Consider the following 27382-nt stretch of genomic DNA (forward strand, 5'->3'; position numbering starts at 1 on the left):
TCTTTTGTTACTGCTTATATAAGCATTATATATGGGAAAGTAGCTTTTTAAAATCTAGTAAAAAGTGGTAGAAATTTTTAGCAATTTTTCCTAATTGTTAAGCAATGCTTTCATATTAGAAAAAATATGTTCCTCTTATAGTTCTAAATTGATAATCACAATTTATTTAATAATCATTTCATATTATAGACTTAAATGTTGGATTTCATCTTAGCAGACTGTAATCCGTACTAGTATAAAATGTGATTTATATATATATGTCTTAGCATGAAATATAGGTGGTGTAGAAATTACTGTTAATGATTTTTACTTTTAAAAATGAATTTTATAGAAATATATTTCTGTCACACTTGAGGACACATTCAGTTCAAAGAAATTAACAAATTTTTAATGTTACTAAAAGAAAATGCAGAATATAAATTAAAATGTATTTTAACAGTTGTAAATATAATTATTAAATATAAAGATGTTAGCTCTGGTACATAAAAAAATATTTACAACTAATAAAAAAGTGGATTGTAGAATATACATGTTCTATGTATAAAAATAAGTAAAATATTTTATAGTCCAAAGGATATTTTCTAAGCCAGGTTATCCATGCAACTCTATTATAATACCGTCTCATTGGCATTACTGGGACACATAGAAGCATGGAAGAAATCTAACAATAATCTTGATTTAAAGCTCATATTGCAACTTTAGCGCCTGTACATCTTGTAAAGTAAAATGTTCATTTGGTGTGTCTGACAGGTCATCAAAGAGCTGTTCAATTTGCTCCTTTTGGCTCTTTCTAATTAGTGTCAACATCATCTAAATGGAAGAAGGAGAAAAACTATCAGCATAAAAAATTACCATTTCAAAGTTATAGAAACCTAAAAAAAAACTCTCTCTATTAAGGTATTTTATCACTTACCTTAAACCTTTCTGCTTTGCTCAGATAGAAAAGATGCTGATACACCAATGAGGGATCTTTATCGATAAGATTGTTTTTCAGACACTGAATGAGGAGGAGGAATATATCGCCTTCAAGTTTGTTACTCAACAACATTGGCAAATCTTTTGGTTCAGTGACGGCTAAAAGGTGTGCACAGGCTTCTTTATCTTTCCTAGTACTGAGAGCATTTATAACCTGACCAAATTCATAGGCATTGTTAGGCTTAGTGATCAGTAGCTTTTCATGGTGTTCCGGTGGTGCATCGCTTGGGTCTCCCTCTTCAGGAGCAAGGCTGGCTGTGGCGACCTCCTCTGAGGTCGTTTCGGGCTCCTCTTCATGGCCTGCACTCACCTTCATGGGGGAAAAAATCACTGTCACAAACAGCTGCCACTGCATGCATCTCAAGTTACATTTATTAAAGTGGGAAGGAAGTGCCAAGTTTTAAGTGAAAATCATAAAATCTATTTTGTTTAAGAAGAGAAGTTTTAAGGATTGTCTATTCATGAAAGTATTCTTACAGTTTAGAAAAACTTAACGACAGTGAAAATGTGACAATTTGATTTTCATAATTTTCCATAAAGCTACAGTATAAAAGAAAACCTATGACAACTTTTTTTCATGATAAATTTTAAATTTACTTATGTCCTTACATTTAAGAGAGAAGTGAACTTACATTTTCCAATGTTAATTCCTCCTTAGAAGGAAAAAACTTCCTAGCTTCTCTCACATACCAGCCTCTTAGCGTAAATGTAAGATAAGTGGGATGATATTAGCATTCATGAATACACAAGAATTCATGAATAAACTACAGGCAAAGTGGAAAGCTAAGGCATAAGAAAATTATCTGAACTCACAAAGGGAGTTTTGATTCTGGGGTAGTCCAAGATCTGATGAGGCAGACCAGGCTTATTTCAGAGTGCTAAAAAAGACCTGAATCAATCTGGGAAATCTCCATGGGGTATAGCTAGAAGGGCTACTGAATCAGTCCTGTCAGGATTCTTCAGGTCTACCCAGATACAAAGTTCAATGGCCACAGGCTTCCAGAGCAATCTGGAGTGGAAGTAAGACAAGCCACAGGTAAGAAGGGGCGTGGGGCAAAGAAAGGAAGCCTCCATGGTGCAGTCTCCTGATACCATTCATGGGTGCGGGCTGGGAAAGACAATGGCTGATCATCACAACAAAGGAAACATGCTGTCTGGTTAAAATTTCTAAATTGTGCATGAGAATAAAAACCAAAAATTTTTAAAGATTTTGTAGAACTCAGAGGTATGACTTTAGAATCCACTATGATTCCCAAAAAGAGTACTGTCAAAGATAACCAAATACAATACCTCTTGAATCTCGATTTTCCTTCTCTCCTTGTCTTTATTGAGTGATGCTGTATTATCTTTAATATTAAGGAATCTGGTTACTTCTTCCAGTTCAATCTTTGCCTCAACAATACTTGAGTCTAGTAGAAGAACTTTATGGAGATCATTTAAACTTTTCTGGTAGTTCTGAAAGTAGAAAGGCAGAGGAAATAATTTTCATACATAAAAGGAGAAGGCGCACAAGTCAGCTGGAAGGGGAGTGAGTCATGGCTGAGCAGTACAGAGCAGGCAGCAGGCTCCCCACAGCGCTGTGACCATCGAGCCAAGCCTCTCAGGTAAGTCTCAGGCTAGCACAGTACAATCCTTCGCACAGCGAGCATCTCTACAGAAGAGTGAGCACAGGATCTGGAGTTGGAAGACTCAAGTGCAATTCTGTATCATCACAGCCTCCACCTACTCCATGGTGGCATCTGTTGCCTGCTAAATGAACCATAGAAAGAATGAACAGCCTCATCTTAGCACTTTGAAACTGTCACAGGATCCTACTTAACCTTACTGAGCTTCAGTTTTCTCCTCTTTAAAATACACATAAGAAAAGCCTCTCCAGACAATATACTGGAGAGGCTGAAGTGAAAGAAAAGGAATCTAAACTTAAAACACAGACAGAATCTGGTAGCAGAAACCCAGAGTCCACTTGATAGGCCATATTCTAGAACTACAGACTAGACCCAAATTTGATTAATTCTGTGACAAGGTGAAGAATTCCAATGACATTAAGCTCTCTAAGGATTTATGCCATATCATAACAGCATACGCTGGAGGCTGAGGCGCAGGTAAGATAAGCTTGTCAGTAGGTGACATTCCTGGAGGCCTGCCTGTAATGCCACATCACTTCCCCCTCCACCCAGCAGCACACTAGCGCAAGAGTGGTATGTTTAAAGAGATTACCTTTTATTTTTTAAATTAGAGATTTAAGGTTATTTAAAAACTACAGTATATTATGTACTATTAGTAACAAATCTCCACATACCACTATGTCACAACAGCACAGATGGAACATGCTACAAATAAGCAAATGACACTGTATTCTCTCCTAAGTGCTTCAGATGCGGAGCCATACTGAAAGGCAAGGAAGTGGGGCAGCAGGGAAGGTGAGAGAGTAATAATAATATTCTTACTGTTCTCAGCATTTTGCAATTATTATTATTTTACTTTCACAATAGCCCTATGAGTACCAACTTTTACTGTCCCCACTTTAAAGGTGAGGAACTGAGGCATGGGTACTTTGGGGATGATCAGTTGAAGCAGCAATGACCAGAAGATGAATGGTAATACATCTGTGGAGCTCAACTGAGATGCCTAGAAAGAGATTTTTTTTTTGAGCTATAGCCTTGGAAATGGAAGTCAAACACTACAGGAATTGATAGGATTTTTTTTTTCACCATTTAAGAAAAGTCTGTGCCTAAAGGATAGTCTGGTTGAAAGCTACCTAAAAAAGGAAATACACTTTGATAAGCATTCAAACAGAGGCAGGCAAGTGTGAGGGGAGGGCAGGACAGCATCCAACAGGAGGCAGTGGAAGAGGAAGGATCCACAGTGGTCAGGCAAGGTTCACTCAGCTGGACAGATGGCCACTGAATGCATCTGCATGGTTGGAGGGGGGAGCAGCAAGGGGGAGAGGACAGCCATGGCCTCGTGGACGCTTACATTTAGGAAGGAAAACAATAAAAACCACAAGTATACAAAAGAAAAAGTGTGCCCTGTCATTAATGCAATGAGGAGAACCAAGGGTTGAGTGGATACTGAAGGAGGGATTCTCCTTTTGATGACCTGAAGAGAAACCAACCATGCAGAATGGAGGGAAGGGCAGAGCTCATACAAAGAGAAATATGCCTTTGGCATAAAGGACATTTAAGCTGCTAGTGATCTCATCAGATCCTAAATATATATATATATATTCACATGTGTCTGGGGTATTTAGCATTAACAGATGTGCTTAAGCTATAATATTAACAATGACAAGATACTGCTCTTTTTGATATTTTTGGCCTGTAGCATGCCCAATTAGCTATAAATTTTTTATGGCAAGGACCATGTCTTATTCACCTCTGTACTCCTAAAACTTAGCACATAAGTGGCATTCAATTAAAGAATTAAATTGTAAGTAAAAGCAATGTTCAATTATTTTTTGTGAAGAACAACTGTACATTAAGGAAAGCCCTGTATTTTTCATAACTGGCACACAGAAAAAAAAAAGTTAAAACTAGCTAGGAAACAAAACATCCCAAAGATCCAAGAAAGCAGAGTGTTTAGCTAAGAACTACAGGCAGGGCACCTGCTCGCTGCGGGCCCCTGGGCCCTTCCTCATGACAGTCACACTGAGGAAGTGGATCCAGGAGTGAGTTCTGAGGCATTGCACAAACATCAGAATTACACTTTAAAAATCCTGAAATTAAATACACTTGGTACATAACTACAGGATATATAAATCAAGCCATAATGAGTCAAACCAGAAAAACAAGCTGCCAGCCTCATAATCTAGTGGGACAGGATTACTCAAATTGGGGATTATCTTTCAGCATAATACAATTTCTAGAGTTCATTCCAAGAAGTATTAAATTCTGGTCTTTCATTAGGGACACTGTAAACAAGCTCTCAGAGTCAGGCAGCAAGTATGAAGTACACCTGCTTTAAATGTCTGGACATACATAATTCATGAGTCATACAGATCTACCCTCAAGGACCCAATCCATTAAACTCAAAGAGTTGAGTAAATTCTGAAGAAGCTTCATGTAATTCAGCATCTAGGAAATCTTTACCCGAGGTTTACAAATGTGCTGGTAACAAGGCAGGTCACGTGGGCACCGCGACCAAGTGAATACAGCACAGCTGTGGACTGCCATCCCCAGGCTGGGAGGCCGGGAACACCCCCACGCTAGAGGGACGGGAGCTCCCTTCTAGACCTCGCCCCATGTACCTCTTCACTGGCTTTTCATCAGTATCCTTTAAAACCACGGGGAAGGGAGGGCAGGCATGCAGCCGTGGCTCCACTGGCCCAGGGTCAGGGCACAGCACCTGCACAGGTGTGGCTCTCCCACAATCTGAGTGGATCTGTGACCTAGAAAAGCCTAATGGCTCAGTGCACACAGATTGTGCTCATTTGATATACTATGCAAAAACAACTGCCCTCTCCCAGCAAAACTTAACTTTCACAGAATATATTTTTAGGTATTTCCCTTTCAATGATAGGCATGGAATTAAAAGAACTATCTCAAACTCAGTAAGGTCAAAACCAAACTCCCCTCCTTCCTCAGACCTTCCCTCCTCCATTATCACACTACACCACTCAGCCACACAAGCCAGAAACCTGGGAGGCCCCTCCTTTGTTGCCTCCCCCATGTATTTTACTGCTCTGTATGTCCTGTCAACTTTACCTTCAAACACCCTTCAATTAATCCTTCACCTTCTGTTAGGGCTGAACTGTGTTGCCCCCGCCTCTGAAAATTCATGTTTAAGTCTTAACCCACAGTACATTGGATGCAGCCACGCTAACATATGTTCTTCACTATTAAAGAGATAATCATGTTAAAATGGAGTCATTAGGGTGGACCCTAATCCAGTATGCCTGGTGACCCTATAAAGAAAGGAAATTTGGACAGAGAGATGTACAGAGGGAAGATGCACCGAAGTCACAGGGGGAAGACAGGCCTCTATAAGGCAAGGAGATGAGTCTGGAACACACCCTTCCTTCACAGGCCTCAGAAGGAGCCAGCCTGGCTGACACCTTGATCTCAGACTTCTAGCTTTCAGAAGCATGAGAAAATAAATTTCTGTTGTCTAAGCCACCATCTCTCCTGCCATGTCACAGTAGCCCTAGCAAATGAATAGACCTTCTGTCTTCCCTCTGCCATTACCTTTAAGCATCTGCTTCTCACTCTGGTGGCTTCTCACCTATCTCCCCACACCATGCTGGGGCCCTCTGATCCACCTTTCATACTGTCCCCAAATCTGATCCAAAATGCTGCCTTTTACCACCCTTTGGGGACTCCCATCTCATTCAGGATCAAGCCTAGCCTCCACAGCAAGGCCTCCCAGGCCCCTTATGATACAACCATCTCTCTTCATCCCCACTCCCACTCACCCCTGGCCTCCAGCTATACCAGTTCATGAACGAGTCCACAAAAAATATGCACAAGAATGTCACAGCAGCTTTATTTGTAACAGCCCCAAATTGGAAGCACCTACATATCATTAACTGGTGAATATAGAAAACAAGTTGTGGTATGGCTCAGAAATAAAAAAGCAACATTAACCTAGAGTGATAGAAATTAGATGAGTAGTTGCCTGAAGGTCATGGGGAGGTGGGGTGGAAGGAGGAAGATTATGAGCAATGCGCATAAGGAACTTTCCAGAGAGATGGAAATGTTAACTTGATTGGGTGCTGGCTACTTGGGGATCTATGTTATTAAAAAGCCAATGACCAAATCAAGAAAACAATCCCATTTACAATTGCATGAAAAAGAATAAAGTACCTAGGAATAAATTTAACCAGGAAGGTGAAAGACCTGTATGCTGAAGAGTATAAGACACTGATGAAAGAAATTGAAGACAAAAAATAAATGGAAAGATGTTCCATGCTGATGGATAGGAAGAATTAATCCTATCCCTAAGCAATCTACAGATTCAATGCAGTCCCTATCAAAATACCAATGGCATTTTTCACAGAAATAGAGAATCTTAAAATTTGTATGGAACCTCAAAACACCCCAAAAAGCCAGAGCAATCTTGAAAAAGCTGGAAGTGTGAACATGTCCTGATTTAAAACTATACTACAAAGTAACAGTAATCAAACAGTATGGTATTAGCATAAAAACACACAGATCAATGGAACCGAATAAAGACTAGAAACAAACCCATGCTTATATGACCAATTAATTTATGACAAAGGGGACAAGAATTCTCAATGGGGAAAGGACAGTCTTTTCAATAAATGATGCTGGGAAAACTGGACAACATGCAAAAGAATGAAATTATATCACTGTCTTGTACCACACACAAAAATCAATTTAAAAATGATTAAAGACTTGAATATAAAACCCCAAACCATAAAACTCCTAGAAGAAAATAACAGGAGGTAATAACTTGATGTCAGTCTTAGCAATGTTTATATGTCAATTATATCTCAATTTTTAAAAATCTTTGAAGAGAAAAATAGTCAATGGCTTAAACACTTAAATGTATGAATTTCACAGTATTAGACCCTAATAGAATTGTCTTTTTAAAAATATCATTTCAGGAAACGCCATTTCCCAGTATGTTCTAATTTTTCATGTGAGGCTATTTTCTACAAATGTGAACACTCATTCAAGTTTTCCATGCAGAAGAATGAGCACAAAGAACAGCATAATAATAGAATACTTGATTTGAAAATAACAGTTTTTTTAGAGAAGACTGCCATCCTTTAGTCTCACATTGACCATCAGCCAGTTTAAGGCCCAATCACCACGAGCTTCCCAATCTCTGACGTCTCTGTTGGTGAGCCCACCTTCCGTTCTGATGCCATCCTCCCACCCACAGACACCGTGATCCTCTGCTGGAGGAACCCAGTGGCACTGCTGACAGCCTTCAGTAATTCAGTAACAAATGTTCCTGTCCCTGAAAGTGGGCCTATTATAATTAAAAACACTCCTTAGAACACCAGGAAATAAATCATAATGAACTGGAAGAAATATTAGAAATTATCTAGTTCCACATTATAGTTAGGGGAAGTCTGAGGCCTATTCCAACATTTCAGAAGTGGTTATCATAGAACTAGGATTAAATCCCAGGATAATCTCACTCCCATTCAGGGATCCCAAGATTTATGTTCATGAAAACCACAATTTGTTCAAAGCAGAAATTTATAGTAAATGAAGATTTCCTCACCTTGAGTCCTTTATGAGCAAGAGCTCGTCTGTAGCAAGCTTTCACATTCTTGCTATCTATCTGCAGTGCCTGATCACAGTCCTGCTTTGCCTCTTCAAACTGGCACAGTTTCAAGTAACAGAGAGCTCTGGAATAATGTAACAGAACTCAGTATTATGAAAGGTAAAGACAACGTATCTATAAATTTAGACAGATAATAAAAATTAGAAAATTGTTCAATAAGTCTGTTTTCTATACTACAACTGAAACCTAATTATTTTATCCCAATTATGGCATTTTCTTGCAGTCCATATAATTATGGCATTAGGAATACAACTGCAGACAAAATACAATTCAAGGAGGCTTTGGTCTAGTAGAAGAGACAGACAAAACAAAGAAACACAATAGAATCTGTACAGGATGCTCTGGGAGCACACAGCTGAGAATCTCATCAGATCTGGTGGGACTGAGGCAAGGGCAGTAGTCAGAAAAGACTTCCTGGAAAAGTGACATTTAAGTTTATACCCAGAGTATGAAGTGAGCATTATCCAGTGTGAAGGAAATGGGCTGAGATGTAGGGAGAGGAGTGGAGGCCAAGGGCTTGGCATATGCCAAAGTCCTATGGTAGAGAGAACACAGTGCTCTTAATGGACTAAGACAAGCACCATATGGCAAGAGTGCAGGTATGAGGCTGGAAAAGCGGGCAGGCCAGATCACCAAAGGCCTTGTAAAAAACATGGCAAAGGGGTTAAGCTTTATCCTGAGCTTCATGGGAGTCCACTGATGGGTTTTGAAATAGCAGCTGACGTGTTCACCATGTTTCAGGAAGATCACTCTAGCTGCAACTTGGAGAATGAGATGAGAGGGGACAAGACTGTAAGAACACTGTGCAGGGTGTTGCGGACATCAAGAGGACAATGGTGGCCCAGCACCGGGGGTGGGGGTGCATGGAAAGGCTCATGCTGAAGAGGCACTTAGAAGGTAGGACACCTGCTCCTGCTCACAGACTGGGAGAGGGAGGAGCCGCTCAGGGATGGTAACCAGTCACGAGTGCAGAAGGGAGAAGATGCTCAGGCCCAGGGCTCTGAGACAGAGAATTGGGGAGCATAACTGGGAGGTGGTAAATAGAGCTGGGGAAAGGATGATTTGGCCCAGAGAGCATGTAGAGCAAAAAAAGAGATCTACATCTTTAGAACCCTGAAAATACCAGGGAAAGAGAAGTATTAATTTGAATACAAAGTTTTGTTCCAGCTTTGCAGAGGGAGAGGAGAGGAGAGCAAGGCAAGTCTGCCTGCACTGCAGCCAGTGAGAGGTGGTCTCCAGGGAAAACTGAGTGGCCATTAATGCACAATCCTGGAGAGGCTGAGCAGGAGAAGGGTAGAAAAATGACTGTTGGATTTAGTAACAAAATTTTTGGCAAAAAAGCTGCCAATGGAGGAAAATATTCTAAAAAAACAAAAATAAAAAGCAGTGAGAAGTTAAGCTAAACATAATTTATCTGAAATAGGCTAGGAAAACTCATGCTTAAGTCTCTGTTCATTTTTAGGAACTATAACTTTGACTCTGCCTACTGCCTAAAAATCCCCATATCACCATATTCTAGATAACTATCTTTTACCATAAATGTGGTAAAGATGGCACTGGAACAGCATTCTAGAACAATCTGACCATTCCAACTGTACAACAAAAGATGCCCGTCCTTTCCCTTAGCTCTTGAAGAGAAAAAGGGCACTTAAGACACTAGTTCGCAAGGCAACTGATTCCTGCTCCTGCCACGGAGACAATGCTCAGGCCTGGCCAGCTGCACAGAGGCCGGATGGCAGGAAGGGTCTGAGCAGCACCAGTCAGGGCGACAATGGCAGCTGCTGGAGCCTGTAACGGACCACATCACACCAGCCAGCCCACCGCCACTCATGTTCTCACTCTCTCTGGGGCCCCGATGGCCTCGAGTCTTTGAAAAACACTCAGGACAATTTGTTATATAAATCTCAGAACAACTGTAAAAAACTTTGGCAATTAATTAGTCTACATTTTTCAATAGAAAAAATCAACATGAGAAATCATATAGAGTTACAAAGAACTTACCTGTTTGTGTAGATAGCACATTGCTTGTTGTTAATGTTTAAGCATTCACTGTATTTACTGAGGGCATCTTTATAGTTTTTATCCTTTACACATTGATTTCCTTCTTCTTTAAGAATTTTAAACATTTTTTCATCTATGGCCAAAAATGGGGACATATTCATATAAGCACCTCTGCAAAATCTTAAATATATTTAATATACCTGTAAGTAAATTCCTATTGCAGATTAACTTTCCCACACACCATGCAGAGCAAAAGTCTTAACAGAACAAAATTTTGTATATAAATTAAGAAGACAAACTGGCTATAAGTAAAAATAATAATATAATCATGACACTCTTTTTTCAAATAAGAAAATAAAATACAGCTAGTTGTATTATTTTATCCATGTTGGTATGTTTTCTTCTCTCTGCTGGAAATACAAATATCCCAAGATACATAATCCCAAGATTTATGTTTATAAAAACTACATGATTTGTTCAAAGCTGCAATTTATACAGGTAAATGAAGATTCTGGTTTCAAGCCTGTTTGGTTTAATAGCTAACAAATTTATGAAAGATGAATGAACAACCCTGTTAAAGCCTGAAATAGATATCTGTCCACCACCCCAAGTTTCCTTGGAATATTACACCTCCTCTATTCTCTACTCCTGTGGTTTAGGTAAAGTAAACTCCACCCTTTTGGGGTAATCTTTCTTTTATTAACTAGCACATTATATTCCCCTGGCCACAATAACCTAAATTGGTCAGGGATAGGCCTATGAAAGCCGATTCAATACAGCAGGATTTTTGTGGCAGTTTCTGGTAAAGTAATTCTTGCTCTTTCCCAAGGAACATGACGAGGGAAGGTGGATCTATTTTGCCGTCTTGTGATGCAAGGGGAGAGTCTGTCTGACAATGGGGCCAAGAGAACAAGAGCTAAAGGAGACTCTGAGTCCTGAACCCAGCCTTGTGGCTACTCTATCTGGGAGACTTTTCTGTGGTAGGAGCCAATAAACAACTTTTTTGCTTATGCCATTAAGGGTTGCATTTTCTGTCATCTGCAATCAGTCTGAACTATTACTATCACCCATCATCTTGCAGTGATCATGGCTGACTCCCTGCTCAGGACACATTTTTCCCTTCCTAAGGGTATCCTGATACTTACTCAGCTATCACCCCTTTCATATTCAGCCCATGTGTTCAGAGGAAGGTTTCCCCACTGATGAGGAATCTAGGCCTAAGTCAGTCAGGGTATTGCATTTCTTCATCATAGGGACTGGTTCAGGAATGGGCACATGACCCATTAGAAAAAGGTACCAACAGAGTTTGAGCCAAAAGAAAAACAGAATAAAAAATCTAAGGCTTTGGAGCAACACATTTCCTCACTGTTAAATCAGGGCAACCAAAAGCAATGGGTGTGTCTCTCGCTTTGGCCATTGGTGTGTGCAGACATGGGGCCTACAACTGCTCTGGTTCCGTTGTTTCCCACCAGAGCCTGAGCCCTGATGAGGTGCGCCTGATTTTAGAGCCTGCCTGGGCCCTTTCAGTTATGTGATCCAAAACCATTCCTTACAATTTAAGTCAGCAGATTTTTTGTAACGTGCAACCAAAGATTTTTAATACACATAAAAGTATTAAAATTTAATGATTTAATATGGAGTAGCCTGAAATAAAATTAAAATTTATAACTTAAAATTTAAAACATACCTTTGAATTTGCCATCTGAAAATCTTGATGTACTGAATTTATAGTGTAAGCTTGGAATATAAACAATTATCTTATTTGTCCTTCTGCACAAATGGCATGAGATATTAATTTTCCATCTTTTATTGTAAATCACAAATATTTCTACCTAATGTTTCATGTTTCAAAAGATCTCACACAATGGGACCAAATGACACTCCCCATAAATCCTGGTGTGTAAGTCCTGAAACAGAGTATTACGAGGACTTTTTCCCCCACAACTTGCTGAAAACTTTCCTCAAGCTCTTCTTCCCTTAATGTCTTTAAGCCTTTGGCACTCATTCTCATTAATAATCAGTATATAAATATGAGCACAAAGAGCAGGATATACTTGTGCTTAAGATTTCCTGTCACATATCTATAGTATAGTTAGTATATGCACTTTGTTAATAATAAATAGCTCCCCTTTATTCAGCAAATGCCTTGTGCCAGGTCCCATTAATATGGGACTCTGGAAAACTAGAACTCTTCATGATTTGCCTAGACAGCTACATCATCTAAAAGCCTTGGTCAATGTTCCCTGCATCGCCTTTCTAGGCAATGAAGAAGATGAGAGTCTAACATAAGCTACTGGGACATCACAGCTCAGGAATGTCAGGGTGTCTGCAAAATGAAGTTCAATCCAGGACACACACGAGTTCCTATTCAGGCAGGAGAAATGGGACCTCAACTGGCTTTCACACAGAAAGCAAGAGTGAAGTCACATTTATTAAACACTCCACACAAGGCAATGAGGTAGGCACTATAAGAATGCAGATATATTAACAGCTATGATATAATGCAGAAGGGGGTACCTACTAGATTTATGTTGTAGGGTTTTGCTTGTCTTATTATTTCAAATACATCAATCTTATTACTTTAGCCTTGCCACATACATGATGAAGAGAACTATATGTTAACTTCTTTTACCTCTAATAATAATGCTAATTAACCTTTATTAAGAGACTCCTATAAGCGTACCTGGTCAGCACATGTGCTGAGTATTTTACATGCACACTTCTATTTATTCCTGAGAAAACTACATGAGACAGTTTTTCACATTTTCCCCTTTCATATAGACTAGGACACTGGAGGTGTGAAGTGACTTTATAAGAATCGGTGGTCAGAAAGAGGGAGAACAGGGTCTTAACTTAAACCCAGTACTGACGTCTGAGTTCATGCACCTACACTTCTGCCTCACTGTGAAAATACAGACATGGCTCAAGGTGCCCCTCAGAAGAAATGACTGTAGGCTTCGCTTCCCCCACCTGTGGTGCCTTCTTGGTGGTGGCTGCAGGCATCTCCCACTTGGTCTGGGGGTGTCTCTGCTGTAGGCTGCCAAGCCCGCAGCTGCACAGAAGAGGGCACAGCAGGAATGGGCAATAGCTTCTCCCTCCAGCTTGGTCCATCCAGATCCATTAAAATTCTTGTTATTCTAAAATGAAAATAAGTTTTCTCTGTTGATCAGGTAATGTGCTTTTAAAAAGATCTTATCAATAGTAAGATTTCCAAATGCTATGCATTTGTGTATTTCCCTGTAGAAAACACAGTCTTGAGCTATTTGCTGTCCACATAAGCTGTCTTAAAAATGCCTTACGAGTTGCCAAAACCTATGAAACTCCAAATCCTTTTCATATCAAAAGAAAAACTTAAGAGATTTCTAACTGGTTAAAAATTTTCTTTTAATATATATGCAATAAAGTTTCAATTTTTAAAGAAGTGAAATATAAAAATAAAATTTTGGAGGCCTAGAAGAAATGTCCTGCATAATATTTAATACAGTTACTAAATTGATAATGTATTACTCCTGAGACCATCAGAAGTGCTTCAGAATTTTGATGCCTAAACTGTATACTAAAGACAGGGTGTACAAGACTGGCTGTTCAAACTGATGAGGACTAGCTGTCACATGGAACACTGCTTGTTCTTAAAATATTTACATGTGGTTAAGACACTCTTACCTTGTATTTTCTTCCTCTCTAAAATTAACCACATATTTTTTTCTCATATGCCCAAAGATGAAAGAACAGGATATTGGAGTTGATGATGAGGGCCCTTGTACTCCTGACATTTACTGATGGCCATCATTAAAATCCAGATTCACATCCTTGATTATCACTTTCTAATCATTTTAAACATATAAAATATCAAACTTACATTTAAAAACAAAATTGAATTATGTCTTTGGGATGAAACTGGTTTAGAAACAGCTCCCCAAGATTGAGGTTTAACGGTGATTCGTAGAACACACTGGAGTTGACTCAGTAGTACTTTTTATGTGAAATTTTTTTGTATTTATATGGAGACAAAGATAATACACATACTCCCCCTACAGTTTCTCAAACTGAAATTTCAATAATGATTGTTTGTTATGAAAACCAAATTTCATACATTTTAGTGTGAAAAATAAATTTGAAAAGTAATGTATAACCACTCAAAACTGCAGAAGAAAATAAAGCTGTAGGAAAAAGAATTTTCAAGCAAAACTTTCATTACCAGCAGAGAGGAAGCCGCTGAAAAGAGATGTGTTGCCAGGGAGAAAATAAGCATATGCAGGGGAATTTAATATATACAGATTCCTGGAGAGGCAGAGAGGAATATGGTTAATGGAAGAAAGAAACAAAATAAGCACAGATGTTTCACTTGTCTTGTTTAGGTGGAAAAGCAAGCATAAATATGGGATCCATAAAAAGAAACAGTGAAACTTTAAAAATGGATATTTTATAGAAAAATCTATATGGCAACGCCAAAGCTTCCTCATCTTCTTATACAACAATATATCAGTAAGAATCATTCATTTAAAAAGTCTTAACAGCCAATTTATATAAAAGAAGCTTCTTGAGTACATATAAAAGGTGTAACACAATCCTCAAAAGCTAAATGTAGAATTACCATATGGTCCCACAATTCCACTCCCAGGTTCACCCGAAGAGGGTATCCCAGAAGAGCCTGAAATAGGTATGCACACCCAAACTCGTACATGGATGTTCACAACAGCATTACTCACAACAGCCAAAGTGAAAACAACCCAAATGTCCCTCAGGAAGAGTGGATAAACAAAATGTGATGCATACATACAACAGAAAATTATTCAGCCATAAAAAGAAATGAAGTACTCACACATGCTACACCAGAGGTGACCCTTGAAAACACTGTGTGTGCTAAGTGAAAGAAACCAAACTCAAAAGGCACATGCTCTATGATTCCACTTACACAGAATATCTGTAACAAGTAAGCCCACAGACGGGCGGGTGCCGTGGCTGGGGAGGGAGAACGGGGAGCGGCCGCTCACGGGGACAGTTCCCCGCTGGGGGTGAAATGTTTTGGAAGTAGACAGAGCTGGTTCGCACACTATGAATGTACTACAGGCCACTCAATTGTACCCTTTACATAACTTTATATTTATATAAACTTGAAGTTTACGTCAAGTTTTTACTAAAAAAGTGTAACACAGAAGACTCAGAAATGTGAGTAACCACAGTCTCTCCAAACTACGTATCTCCCTTCAGACCTCAGCCTAGTGCTATGAACTAGACTTCCTAAAACACCTTTCCAACAGGCCCCGCCTCACCGTCAGATGCTTCAGTTGTCTCCCTGCTGTGTTTCAAGAGGGCCCCTAACTGCAAGAAGATCCTGCTTTCCCCAACTGTTTCAGAGACCAATGGACAGAGGAAGGGCAAATTACAAGCGGAGCCCCGAGCAGAGAAGTGAACTATACTTTCTGCTGGAGAATGCAGCCATTCAACACATTTTTACTGAGGGTATCTACGAGACAAGGTACTGCAACTACAAAGATGGATAAAACACAATTCCTGACCTCAAGGAACTCCTTGTAGAACAAGAGAAAAAGAATTTTATAGAAAGAGAGGGACAGAGATCTGCGAACAACATAGAGACTGGGCATTAATGAAGGCAGAGGGCTGGGGCTTGGGTGGCAGAGCCGAAGCACATGCAGGCTGGGGGAAACGGGTGGATCAGGGAAAGCTGTTTCCTACAGGAAGCGAGTCCTCTCCTCAAGGATGACAGGAATGAACCACACAGAAAGGGGAAAGGGTCTTCAGGCACACAGGAGGCAGCAGCAGATGCCATGCAGCGGGGCAGCTGGGCAGCAGGGCAAATGGCTTGGAGAGCTCCCAGGTGGCACTGCCTGATTTTACAAGCTCAAGATCTCAGAGGCGATGAATGCCCACGGTTCCATCTAGTCCCACTCCAGAGACAATAACCAACAGATGACTTTGTCTTCCAGTCAGGCTGGGATCAAAGAGGTTCTGTGTGACCCAGAGTGGAAGTCTGAGTGGGAGACAGGAATGGCTGTTGGCCATACATACAGATCTTTCCAACAAGTTTCTCCAACATGCAGTGGGACCACATGGAGAAGTAAGGCATGATTTAAAAAAAAAGAATCTAAAACGTGCTATTCTCATTTTCTACAGTTTTACTTAAGGCCACCTCATGCTCTACCAGTGTCCTTCAAAGACCACGTCAAGCGCTCTCTCTCTGTCCAACGACTGTAGCCCACGCAGCAAAGGTGGCCTGACCTCTCTGTGATCCCCCTCCCTTACTAACAAGTATCCACATTTGGGGAAAATCTGTCTCCTGTTAAGTTTTCCCCCTAGCTATATTCTAGTTTGCTTAAAGACAGAGATGATCATTTTTTTCCCTTTTTGGGGGCAGTGGGACATGGTACCCTAGACCACACAGGGCACAGTGTAACACACAAATACTTAAGAAGTTATACCATGGACAAATGGGATTAGACAATATTATATGTAACTAGAAATGTTATCCAACTAGTAGTTTTCAAATTTCATCTGCAAGTAATATATGAAGTCTGGAAATATTCTTACCTTCCCATTCTCACTCAGGGGGTAAACATAGGTCATAATATAAATTAGATCCAAATTCTTTGCTATTTCAGCATTATAAATTAATACTCATCCTAGATGAGTGTCTATTTAAAGGGCATATAACACAAATATCTAGCAGGCTCATGGAGACATCCACTCTCCTGAGGAGAAACAACAGATATGTTTCCACTGACAGATGTGGTGCCAATGAACATGTGCAAATCCTGTAGGAGAAGATTTAACATGGCAGTTTTCGCTACAGTTTTGGGTCTTGTCCTATAATTACTACTGAATCATGACATTACTGAAAACATTTCCTAATCCCACAGATATTTACAAATACTAAAAATAAATTCTGCACATTTTGCATCACAAAAAGCTAAACCTTGTGCTCTTAAAAAAGAAAGAATATTCACTGAACGGTATAAATGGATCAGAAAACAAATACAAAGGTATTAGAGGACAAAATGTATTATAGGACAGTTAGGAATTAAGTTAGAATGATTTGGTTTTGATGGAGTGAAAGAAGGCAATCATTCATGTAGAGTAAGCAACAGAGAACGCATATGCACTGTGGCATCATTCTTGAAGGAAGGGGGAAAAAGATCTAATTCTGTTATAAAATAACTAGCCCTTAGGTGGTGGCCTCAGATCAGGTTACCTGTTAATACTGTCATTTGCTAGCTGGATTCCACAGTCTATTTGCAACACTGTTTTATAATCCACATAAGCTTTCTGATACTGCTCTAAAGTTTCAGAGGCCATTGCTCGTCGAAGAAGAGGTTTGATTGAGAATGGATGAAGTTCCAGAGCCCTAAAGAAGACAAAAATATTATAGGTCACTTGTTTTGAATATTACTCTTTAACTTTTACTAAGTGAATGTACACTGCAGTGCTGGACTCTCAAATTCATACACAGCTGATATTTCCTCTTGGGGGCCTGGCAACATAGTAGAAAGACAAACCCAGAGCAGCAGAGCAATCAAATCTCTGGTTATTTCCTTTCTTTTAAACCAGTGCCAAAGCACTTTGGCATTTTCTCCTTTCCGCCCCAAGACTGAGCTCCCTGGCAGCAGGCAGTGAACCTCAGCCTTCCCTATGCCCTACCAGAGCTCACCATGGCACCAGGCACAGAGCTGGCTTTCAACAGACTCTAGTTATTGATGGATTAAAAGGAAAAATTTTATTTGCTCCTATGTATTTAATAAGGCACCTTAACATAGAACCACAAAAACTTGCATTACATTTTGAAAATCAGCTCTGTAAAACTTAATACCAGTTTACTATGATTTACTTGTTGCCAAAAGGCTTCAAAACAGACCATGGAGAATCTAAGAAATAAGCATACAATGATTTCTTGCAAGTCAAGAATTTTCATCTTGCACTTTTTAGTCTACAAATTATTTCCAGTGTCACCAGAGATGTACTTGATTGTTATGTTCCTTGACTTAGTTTGAAGTAACTGTTTAAAGTTACTTCACTATTTAATGTGTTTCATTATATTCTGAAATAAAGCATACAAAAGAGATAATCAAAACATTATAGTCATGAGTGAAGACTATTGAACCCTCAGTTTTAACAAAATGAACTGAAACTGTGAAGTGCAGAGATCCTATGAAGTGTTCTTTCTATATAGTCCACTAATGAGCATCTACACCAGACTGCCCACACCAGGAATTGCACATATGCTCTTCTGGTTAAGTCTTATGCTACAAGCAGCTTACATATCAGATACTTAACTTGCTGGAGGGAAAGCGTGACCAAGGGCCACTTTACTTTTTCCCCACCAGTCTTGGAGATCTGTTTCCTATTGCTGTCTGCAGCGATCTGCTGAGGAGGCGCTCTGATACAACCCTTGCTGCGGGCTCGTCACAGCGGCTGTTCTCACTGAATCACGCAAGACTGTGAGGTCAACTGGTAATGTGTTCATTTTGCAGGTGAGGAAATGGTGAGACACATGGGACGATATGCCCATGTCAATTCTTTTGCATTTAAGCTTCAGGAAGGCAAGGGCATTACCTGTCTTGAGCACCACTACATTTTCCCAGGGCTTAGATCAATGCTGAGGCCATGAGAGGCACTCAGCAGACACCTCCTGAATGAACCTTCAGAGCCTACACTCTTTCTTCCACAAACACAAATGAAAACACTACAAACTTGGGAGTCTTTTGCCACTCGGAATTCTTCACAATTCTCCACATTGTACAGCTACTCAACTGCATGTGGGGTATGCTCTTGGACAATGTACCACAGAAGCTGTTCAAGAAATGTCATTATACCTAATTAGCTTCATTTTTCTGAAAAATAACCAATTTTGCTCTGCTTAGGTGCTAGGTTTTTGGTGATTTTAATGATCTCCCTTGTGCTATACTCGGTTTTAACATTTTTTTCTGTAATAGATATGTGTTACTTTTTTAACCAGTAAAGTTATTTTAAAAAATAAAATTAAAATCAAGTAAAAACATTTACACACTGGAAAACATATTTCTAGGCTTCAGGACCTATCTATCACCTGTAACAATGCATTAAATCTAGTTTAGTTGAATTCTTAAGGGATATTAACAACACAGAGATTGTAAATATGTCACAGCCACATGACTAACTGATTCACCACAGACTTCCAACATCTAAGGTGCTATTTTATTTATCCACTCAAGATGGACTAAAGTAGGTGAGGAATCTAAAATTGAGTGAGATGATTCGTTTAATTTTTACCACTCCTAAGCCTGAAATGCAAGTTTTTTCTCTTTAACCACAATTCTGAAAATGAATATGACCTTATGAATGGAAATTCCATAAAAAAAAGGGGGAAAAGCATGTACGCCTAAAAACAGACACAGAGCACTTTTAAACCAGAGCTTACAAAAGCCTAACTAACTCAAGCTAGTTTAGACCCTAAAGAGTCTTCTAATTTCAAGTGTGTCAGACAGCAGTAAAGATGAACAAATGTAGAGAATAACAAGGAGACATTCGTTTGTACTGAGTCTGTCAAAATATCCTCACTGGAAAGTCACTGAGAGATTTTTGGTGTGGTTTAGAAAACCAAAAAGGTTCTCTGACAGATGGGAAAAAAAGATTCTTTTTCACCTAATTAAAACTATGAGAATAAAAAGTAGTTTCTAGGATAATAGTTTTAAATGGAAGCCTAAAATAGAAACATGAAGATGTAGTGGGGAGGAGGGGACAGGTCTGGGGACCCCTTGAGTTCCTCACACTTTCCTTAAGCTCCCCTCCGAGCAAGTGCTTCCAAGCAGGCCCCAGGAGGTCAGACACTTAAAATCAAATACATTTTCCCCAAAATGCATAGGAAGTTATTGTCACAGGTCCTGCCCCACTTCCTCCTATTTTAAATTTTGCCCCCATGAGTTTTTTTTCTTTTTCAATGTTTTGACACCTGCTACCACTTATCTTATAGTAAGGGCCTCATGGAACACAAAACAATTCTCTAAGGAGCAAAGAGAACTGAAAAACTAAAAAATAGATTTCCTTTAAAATATACACAGTCTTTTTGTGGAGAGAAAATATAGTCATATTTCTGATAAGTGATTCCTGCTTCATACAGATTTAAATATGTCTATATTTCAACAATGTTCACAAAAGTAAATCATGGTCTTTAAAAAGTGAGTTTTGCAAATCATTGCTTTGGAGTAACATCACCCCATGCCTCTTATGCTGGGATTCATATGCCAGTCATCAAAGAAAACATCTAAGTAGATCAGTCTCTGTCCAAGTCAGTACTGACCAGCAGAGCTGGATTCCTTGACCTGGAACACAGGTCTTACATAAGGGCAGTTTACCTAAACCACCACCCACATCCCTCCCCTGCAGGCCATTTCCTGCTCTCCCCAACAAGACAACCTCTGTTCCCGCTTCACTGGACACCCAGGCTGGAGACCCATTTGACTTCCTCCTTGGTCTACACTAAAACACAATGAATTTTAGCAAATTTTGCCTTAAACAATTTCACTTAAGGACTAAATTAATCCACTGCTTTGCAGTAGACTTAAGTGTCGAAGTCCCAAATTTTAACTAGAATCCTAACGCTCCCTGTAGAAATACCTAAGACAAGTCTGAAGAGTGTTTAACAACAGACACTTGAGCTGAAAAGTTCTGGTCTGCAAATCACAACTTACCTAATACTCCACAAATTCATGTAGTCTTGTCAGTTAGTTATGGACAATGATAAAAGTTTAACCAGCTCTCCTGTGGGAAAAGCCCAGGTTTGTGGCATCTGCCAGTTTTCATGCTATTAGTACTCCAACATGCCAGATTTCAAGCTACCAATTTGATTTCCACCAGCCTACAAAATCCTGAAAATGCAGCAATTAGCTAGTGTGAGCTAGCACAACAGTGGACATGGTCTACAATCCAGCCAAAGTGAACAACTGTATTATTTATTTTAAATTTGAATATGTCAAATTGGCAAAAAGTCCAAGTGCTTCAAGGCCTTGTTTTTAAATTTTAGGCATAGATATTAGGAAAATTTGAATCCATATCAATAAACTGATTATGCCTATGAGAAAAATAATCAGGTTGTCTACATAAGTTAGTGTTCAAACTACGGTTTCTGAGAGGGAAAGGGGGTGATACTAATAATTAGACCAAACAGCAGGAGTAACCAAGACTGGGAAGGTCAAATCAGCACATACAACTTATTTTGCAGATGCACCAACAGTAGCTTCTTTCCAGAGGACTTCTGAAGCAGGAGTATTACTTAATGGTAAAAGAAAACAATCGTTTTTATTCATGTAAATATATTTATCCATCTCAGCACATAGCTTATTGAGTACCACGGGTGACTATTGTGCCTGAGGGATGCAAAGCTGTATAAAACATGGTTCCTGACCTCATAGAGCTTAAAACCCAATGCAGTGGATGACACCAATACTTACAGGTGTGAGAGTGCCAGCACCAGTGTTATAGCTGGCAAATGACCAGAGAGTTTGAGGTGATCTGGAAGGGCAGCTGAGCAGGTGTTTCAGAAAGAAGTAAAGATGTGCAGAGGGCCTTACAGACAGTGCACCCACTGGCAGCAGAGAGCTCATTCTGGAGGCACTGTGGTGACAGTTTTTAATATTCAGGAGTGTGTAATTATCTGGAAGACCATATCAAGCCATTGAATACCTGTTTGAAACAGTCTGGACATAATAATGCTCCAGGAAAAATAATTCTGATGTACAGTGGATTGGACGAGGCAGAGAGACTAGTTAGGTGGCTTCTCCAGTAGCCTAGGATTGATGTGAAAAGAGCGTGAACTTTAGGTGGTTAGCAGTCGAAATGAAGAGAGATTGTACAGTCTCCTATAACTGTCTTCATGCATGTGAAAGAGGAGAATTTGTGTTTTTTTAGGTATTAACTAACATACCTTAAAAGTGTGTTGAAAAATACTCTTACGCAGAAAATTTAGAAAGATATTAAACATTGCATTCAGCGCATTAAAATAACCATCGCTTGACAAACCTGAAAAGGGGCAGTTTACCTGTTACAATCTTGAATGCATCCACTGCAGTTTCCTTCTTTTAGGTAACATGCTGCTCTATTTGAATATAAGATACTCAGATCATCTGCACTTCCACTTCCTAAAATCACATTTAATTAGATACTGTTAAAATCCATTAGCAAAATCACAGGTCACCAGAATTACAAGCAACTGGGGTCTCCAATGACAATGCAGTCCTGCAGACTGCTGAGAATGCAGAGCTCCAAGCTGTCTGTGCCCGCAAGGGCCACAAAGGGAAAGCCTTTAAAAGACACACGCAAACACGCCTGGCCCGGGCACATGCTACGCATTCCAAGGAACTGCTCACGCAGGTCAGGTCACACACCGCCCCCAGTCACCAGGAAGGAACGTACGGACGCAAGCGCCTGTCGTTCAGGAGGTGGCCTGCGCCTCTCCTGCGGTGGTGTGCGTCCTGTGAGCCGCAGCGCCCTGGGTCGGGAGCCCGCGGGGCGCCGCTCACCTACCTGCAGGCTCCAGCTGTGCGATCGCCGCCGAGTACTTGAGGGCCGCCTCCGAGAACTGCCCGGTTTTGAAGAGCTCGTTGCCCCGGCTCTTCAGGCCGGCGGGGCCTAGCGGCAGGGTGACGGGCTCGGGGGGCGCGCGGGTGGCAGCGGGGTCCCCGGCGCCGCCTCCGCAGCCCTGGTGTCCGAGGGCACTGCCCGCCGCTGCCGAGGCCCGCGCCCGGCCCCGCCTGTCCGTGCGGGCCCCTGGCGCCCTCGCCCGCCGCGGCGCGCCTCGCTCCGGCCGCCTGCCGCCCTCGCCTTTGCCGGTCAGCTTCTTCTGGATGTTGCCCATGGCGCGCGGCCCGGTGGCGCCGCCGGCTCCTGCCGGCTCCGGGGCCTCTGTGGGGAGCGGATGCGGGAAGAGAGCGTTTGCATCACCGGGAGAACCCACGGCGGAGGCCGCCGGGAACCGGCGCAGGGGCGACCGCCGCTCCCAGGGGCGGGTTCGCGCGGACGCCGGGCGGGCACCGCCCCCGCGGGCGGAGCCGGGCGGCTCCCTGCGCTCCCGGGGCGCGTCCTCCCCGCGGTGTTCACCGCAGAGCCGGGACCGCGAGTGCCCGCGCTTCCCCGGCTTCGGACGGAGGCCAACCAGCCCGTATTTAACTACATGCGGAAGACCTTGTGATGTGAAAATGGGCATTTCAAAATCATTCCCTTCATCAAAGTATATGCGTCGAGGTATATCTTACAAAATGCGTACTTAAAAAAAAAAAAGCAACACGTACTTTTCTCCCCGCTTCCACTTACAACTTAGGAACAAGTGAGGTTACCAAAACTTGGTTACAATAATTGCACCCAAGATTAGGGTACTCTTTCCTTAGGTTACAAGACTGGGCAAAAAAGATAATGTGAAAGAAAAATAAATTCCAAGTGATTTTTAAGTCATTATCAAAGAAGTACATGAAGTAAACACCTAGGTCTTAGAGTTAGCCTTACTTAAAAAAGACAGTAAAATTTTCATTGCAATGTCTTATTCGAACTTAAAAATTCCTCTGATATTGATTGAAAGATTTTTATATTAATTATAGCTTCAATAATTGAATATTATTTTTAAATATGAAAGTAATGTATAAATATATTCATTGATGGGTGGCTTGTCAAAGCAATTCATCACTTCAAAGCACTGTCAAAAAGCATTTAAATACAGACTTCCAAGCTTTCTCTTTTAACACATTTTAATCTGAGTTGTAATGTATATATTTTCCATTCTGCTTAATGAATTATAAAGACAGAGGGAATTTCATACTATTAGAACTTAATATGGGTCAAGACCTTTACACACATTATCATTTTCGATTATTATTAAGCCTCATATCAAGTATTATCATTCCACTTTACAAATGAGGCAACAGAGACACAGGAAGAAGCTAAGGAATTTGCTCAAGTACAGAGAATTAGGAATCAGCGTAACTGGGATTCAAATGCAGTGAGCTGAAATGGACTGAATGCAAAGCCATACCTCTTTTCTTAAGATTGAAATGTCCCTGAACAACTTTGCCAGGCTCTACAAAGGTAAGCAGAGGCCCAAACATGAAAGACCTGTGAGTCCCTTCGGTATTGTGCTACCTGCGGGGCATTCCAGCGGAGTTGCTCAGGAGATGGCTCCAAGTGCAGATCAAAGGAGTGCCCCTATCTAGAGACAGTGACGTGGGAGCGGCCAGCATATAAAGGATCATTGAAATTTGGGTGTGATTAGGATCACTCAGATCTTCCAAAGGATACCTGAGAAATACTGAGGCAAAGCAGGGACATGGGACAAGCATTATGATTAATTTTTCCTGCTTATGATGAAAAATGCCAGGATATAAATAGTGTACCAAGAACAGAAGGGACTTCATTATAAGGCTAAGATTCCACGTTAAAACCAGGGAGTCAGGAGGTGAGATTCCTAACATTTTATGGTGATTAGCCAACAATCTACCTTGTCTTAAGGCAGGGCAAGCCGTCCTAAAGCTTATGTCCCCACTGCTTGAGGGTATCCACTATCTTGGAGAACAACAGGATTGATATTCCTTGTGTTAAATTTATCTTACAGAATATCTAGAGGACTGACTGTGGATGATGACATAATGTCTCTCACTGGAAACAGACATCCTGAGAGATCACATGTCAGCCTATGCTCCCTTGGCCCTTTACCCTATTCTTAAAATCCTTAAAAGACATGAATCCTAAGCCTTTAAAGTACACCTCCTCTCAGGCTGCCTGAACTCCCCTTTCTTCAAGTGTGTACTTTGTCTTAAATAAAGTCTTATCGCTACTCAAATTAGTGCATTTTGTCTCTATGCTCCTCCAAGCCTCTCAGGAGATTAATAAGAGGCCTCTTTTCCCAATGTAAGCATCTTTGTCAGTTAGCTATTTCATTCAATATTCTAGACATAAGCACAATTCTTTATTCTCTCTGTCCTACTTCAGACAAGTAGGAAAGGACTACTAAGATCTCTGACTTGGGCTTGCAAGTTCCTGTCACCTGGGTCGCCCAGACGTGACTGCAGCTCTACAACTGTGCTCTTTAGAACCTGCCTGAAAATCTCCTTTCTTTTATTTGGGGAAGTTCTCAGAACATAATCTTGAGTTCTCCAGTGCTCCACGGCTCCCCCAAACGCTGGGGTTAGGGGCTTAGTTCCCACATCATGCAGACTCAAGCAGATACTAGGTGCCAGGTGGCCCTGGCTTCAGGAATTGGCAAGGGATTTGCCTTGTGCAGAGCTGGAATTCAATGAACTTTCCTTTCCTCTGTTCTTCCTTGTCCTCTACTGCCTGCATGGCTGCTGCCACTCACTATTACTCTTGCTTTAATGAATTCCTTTCTTGTTGGCATTGTTCAACGTGATCGAGAATTCTTTCCTGATCAGAGTCAAGAACCCTCCCCCACCCAGACTGAGGTTTCACCTAATGCACAGGGAGAGACCTTCCCAGACACAGCTGCCCAGCAATAACACTAACACTTAAAGGATCAGAGGAAGAATCTCCAGCAGAGTGGGAGTACCCAGAAATGACAAAAAAAAAAAACTAGGAGAGTTTACTGCCTCAGAAACCAAGAAAAAAGAGTATTTCAGGGAGAAAGGAGTCAACAATAACAAATATCAAAGGAAGGAATGGCCAACAGTGTCAACTGCACAAGGACTAAAGAGAACCGTTAGATCTAACAACCACAAAGACATCAGACACCTCGGGTCGGATAGTTTGCCTAGCTGGTAGATGCAAAAATCCTCCACAGATACTAGCAAAACCAAATCCAGCAGCATATTAAAAGTATTATACACCATGACCAACTGAGATTTATCTCAGGAATGGAAGAGTAGTTCAACAGTAGAAAATCAATCTGTGCAACACAGCCCATTAATAGAACAAGGGGAAAATCACATGATCATAACTGACACTGAAAAGGCATTTGACAAAATCCAATACCTTTTCATGATGAAAATGTAGAAAACTAGGAACAGAAGTGAAATTTCTCAACATGACAAAGTACATTTATGAAAAACTCAGAGCTAGCATCATACTAAAAGGTTTCTCCTGAAGATGAGAAACAAGACAAAGATGTCATCTTCACTGCAGTTATTCAACATTGTACTGGAAGTTGCAGCCTGATAAACTAGACAAGAAAAATAAATAAAAGGTATCCATAGTGAAAAGGAAGAAGTAAAACTATCTCTATTCACAGATGACATGATTATATATAGGTACATTCCTTGGGATTATATAATCCCAAAGAATTCTATATCTATATATTTTTCCCCTAAGAATACACACATACACATATACACACACACACATACCACTACTAGAGCTAATGAGCAAATTCAGCAAAGTTTCAGGATACAAGATTAATATACAAAAACCAGTTGTTTCTACATGCTAGAAATTACCAATCTAAAAAGGAAATTACAAAAACAATTCCATTTATACCATCATTGAAAGGAATAAAGTATTTAGGAATAAATTTAACCAAGGAGGTAAAAGGCTTGTACACTAAAAACTACATTGCTGAAAGAAATTAAATAAATTGGAAGGTACCTTTTGATCATGCACAGGAAGACTTAATATTAAGATATCAATACTATGCAAAGCAATCTAGAGATTCAACATAATCTCTATCAAAATTCTGTATCTTTTTTTGCAGAAAGGGGAAAGCTGATCCTCAAATTCAAATGGAGTTGCAAGGGGCTCAGAATAGCCAAAACAATCTTGAAAAAGAAAAACAAAATCAAAATACTCATACTTTCAGTTTTTAAACTTACTAAAAGCTACAGTAATCAAACAATATGCCACTGGCATATAGACATACAGACCAATGGAGTAGAATTGAGAGTCCAGAAATAAACCTATATGTCTATAGCCAACTAATTTTTGACAAGGGTGTTAAGTCATTCAAAGAGGAAAGAGTAGACTCTTTAACAATGGTGTTTGGAAAACTGGATTTCCACATGCCAAAAAAACCTTTTTTTTTTTAATGAAAAGAAAAGCTAAGTTGGACTCCTTTCTACCTCAATTAATCAACAAATCAATGACTTAAATATGAGAGTTAAAACTATAAAATCATAAGAAAACATAGGGGTAAATCTACATGACCTTGGCTTTGACAACAGATTTTTAG

The 27382-nt window shown here is 40.3% G+C and overlaps 1 protein-coding gene across 1 annotated transcript in view; it reads right to left on the reverse strand.

Annotated features, from left to right (window-relative positions):
• Positions 1–366: 366 nt before the first annotated feature.
• Positions 367–27382, reverse strand: part of SPAG1 (sperm associated antigen 1) — a 56223-nt gene continuing 29207 nt past the window's right edge. Inside the window, exons 11-19 of the mRNA XM_036876285.2 lie at positions 22747–23124; positions 22262–22361; positions 17444–17596; positions 13204–13370; positions 10234–10366; positions 8170–8296; positions 2266–2430; positions 914–1285; positions 367–810 (exon numbers count right to left, since the gene is read on the reverse strand). Of these exons, the coding sequence (XP_036732180.2) occupies positions 679–810; positions 914–1285; positions 2266–2430; positions 8170–8296; positions 10234–10366; positions 13204–13370; positions 17444–17596; positions 22262–22361; positions 22747–23124 (1727 nt within the window). The 3' untranslated portion in view covers positions 367–678. The remainder of the gene's footprint in view (positions 811–913; positions 1286–2265; positions 2431–8169; positions 8297–10233; positions 10367–13203; positions 13371–17443; positions 17597–22261; positions 22362–22746; positions 23125–27382) is intronic.

Source organism: Manis pentadactyla, chromosome 3 (genome assembly GCF_030020395.1).
Source record: "Manis pentadactyla isolate mManPen7 chromosome 3, mManPen7.hap1, whole genome shotgun sequence".
Classification (NCBI taxonomy): Eukaryota; Metazoa; Chordata; class Mammalia; order Pholidota; family Manidae; genus Manis; species Manis pentadactyla.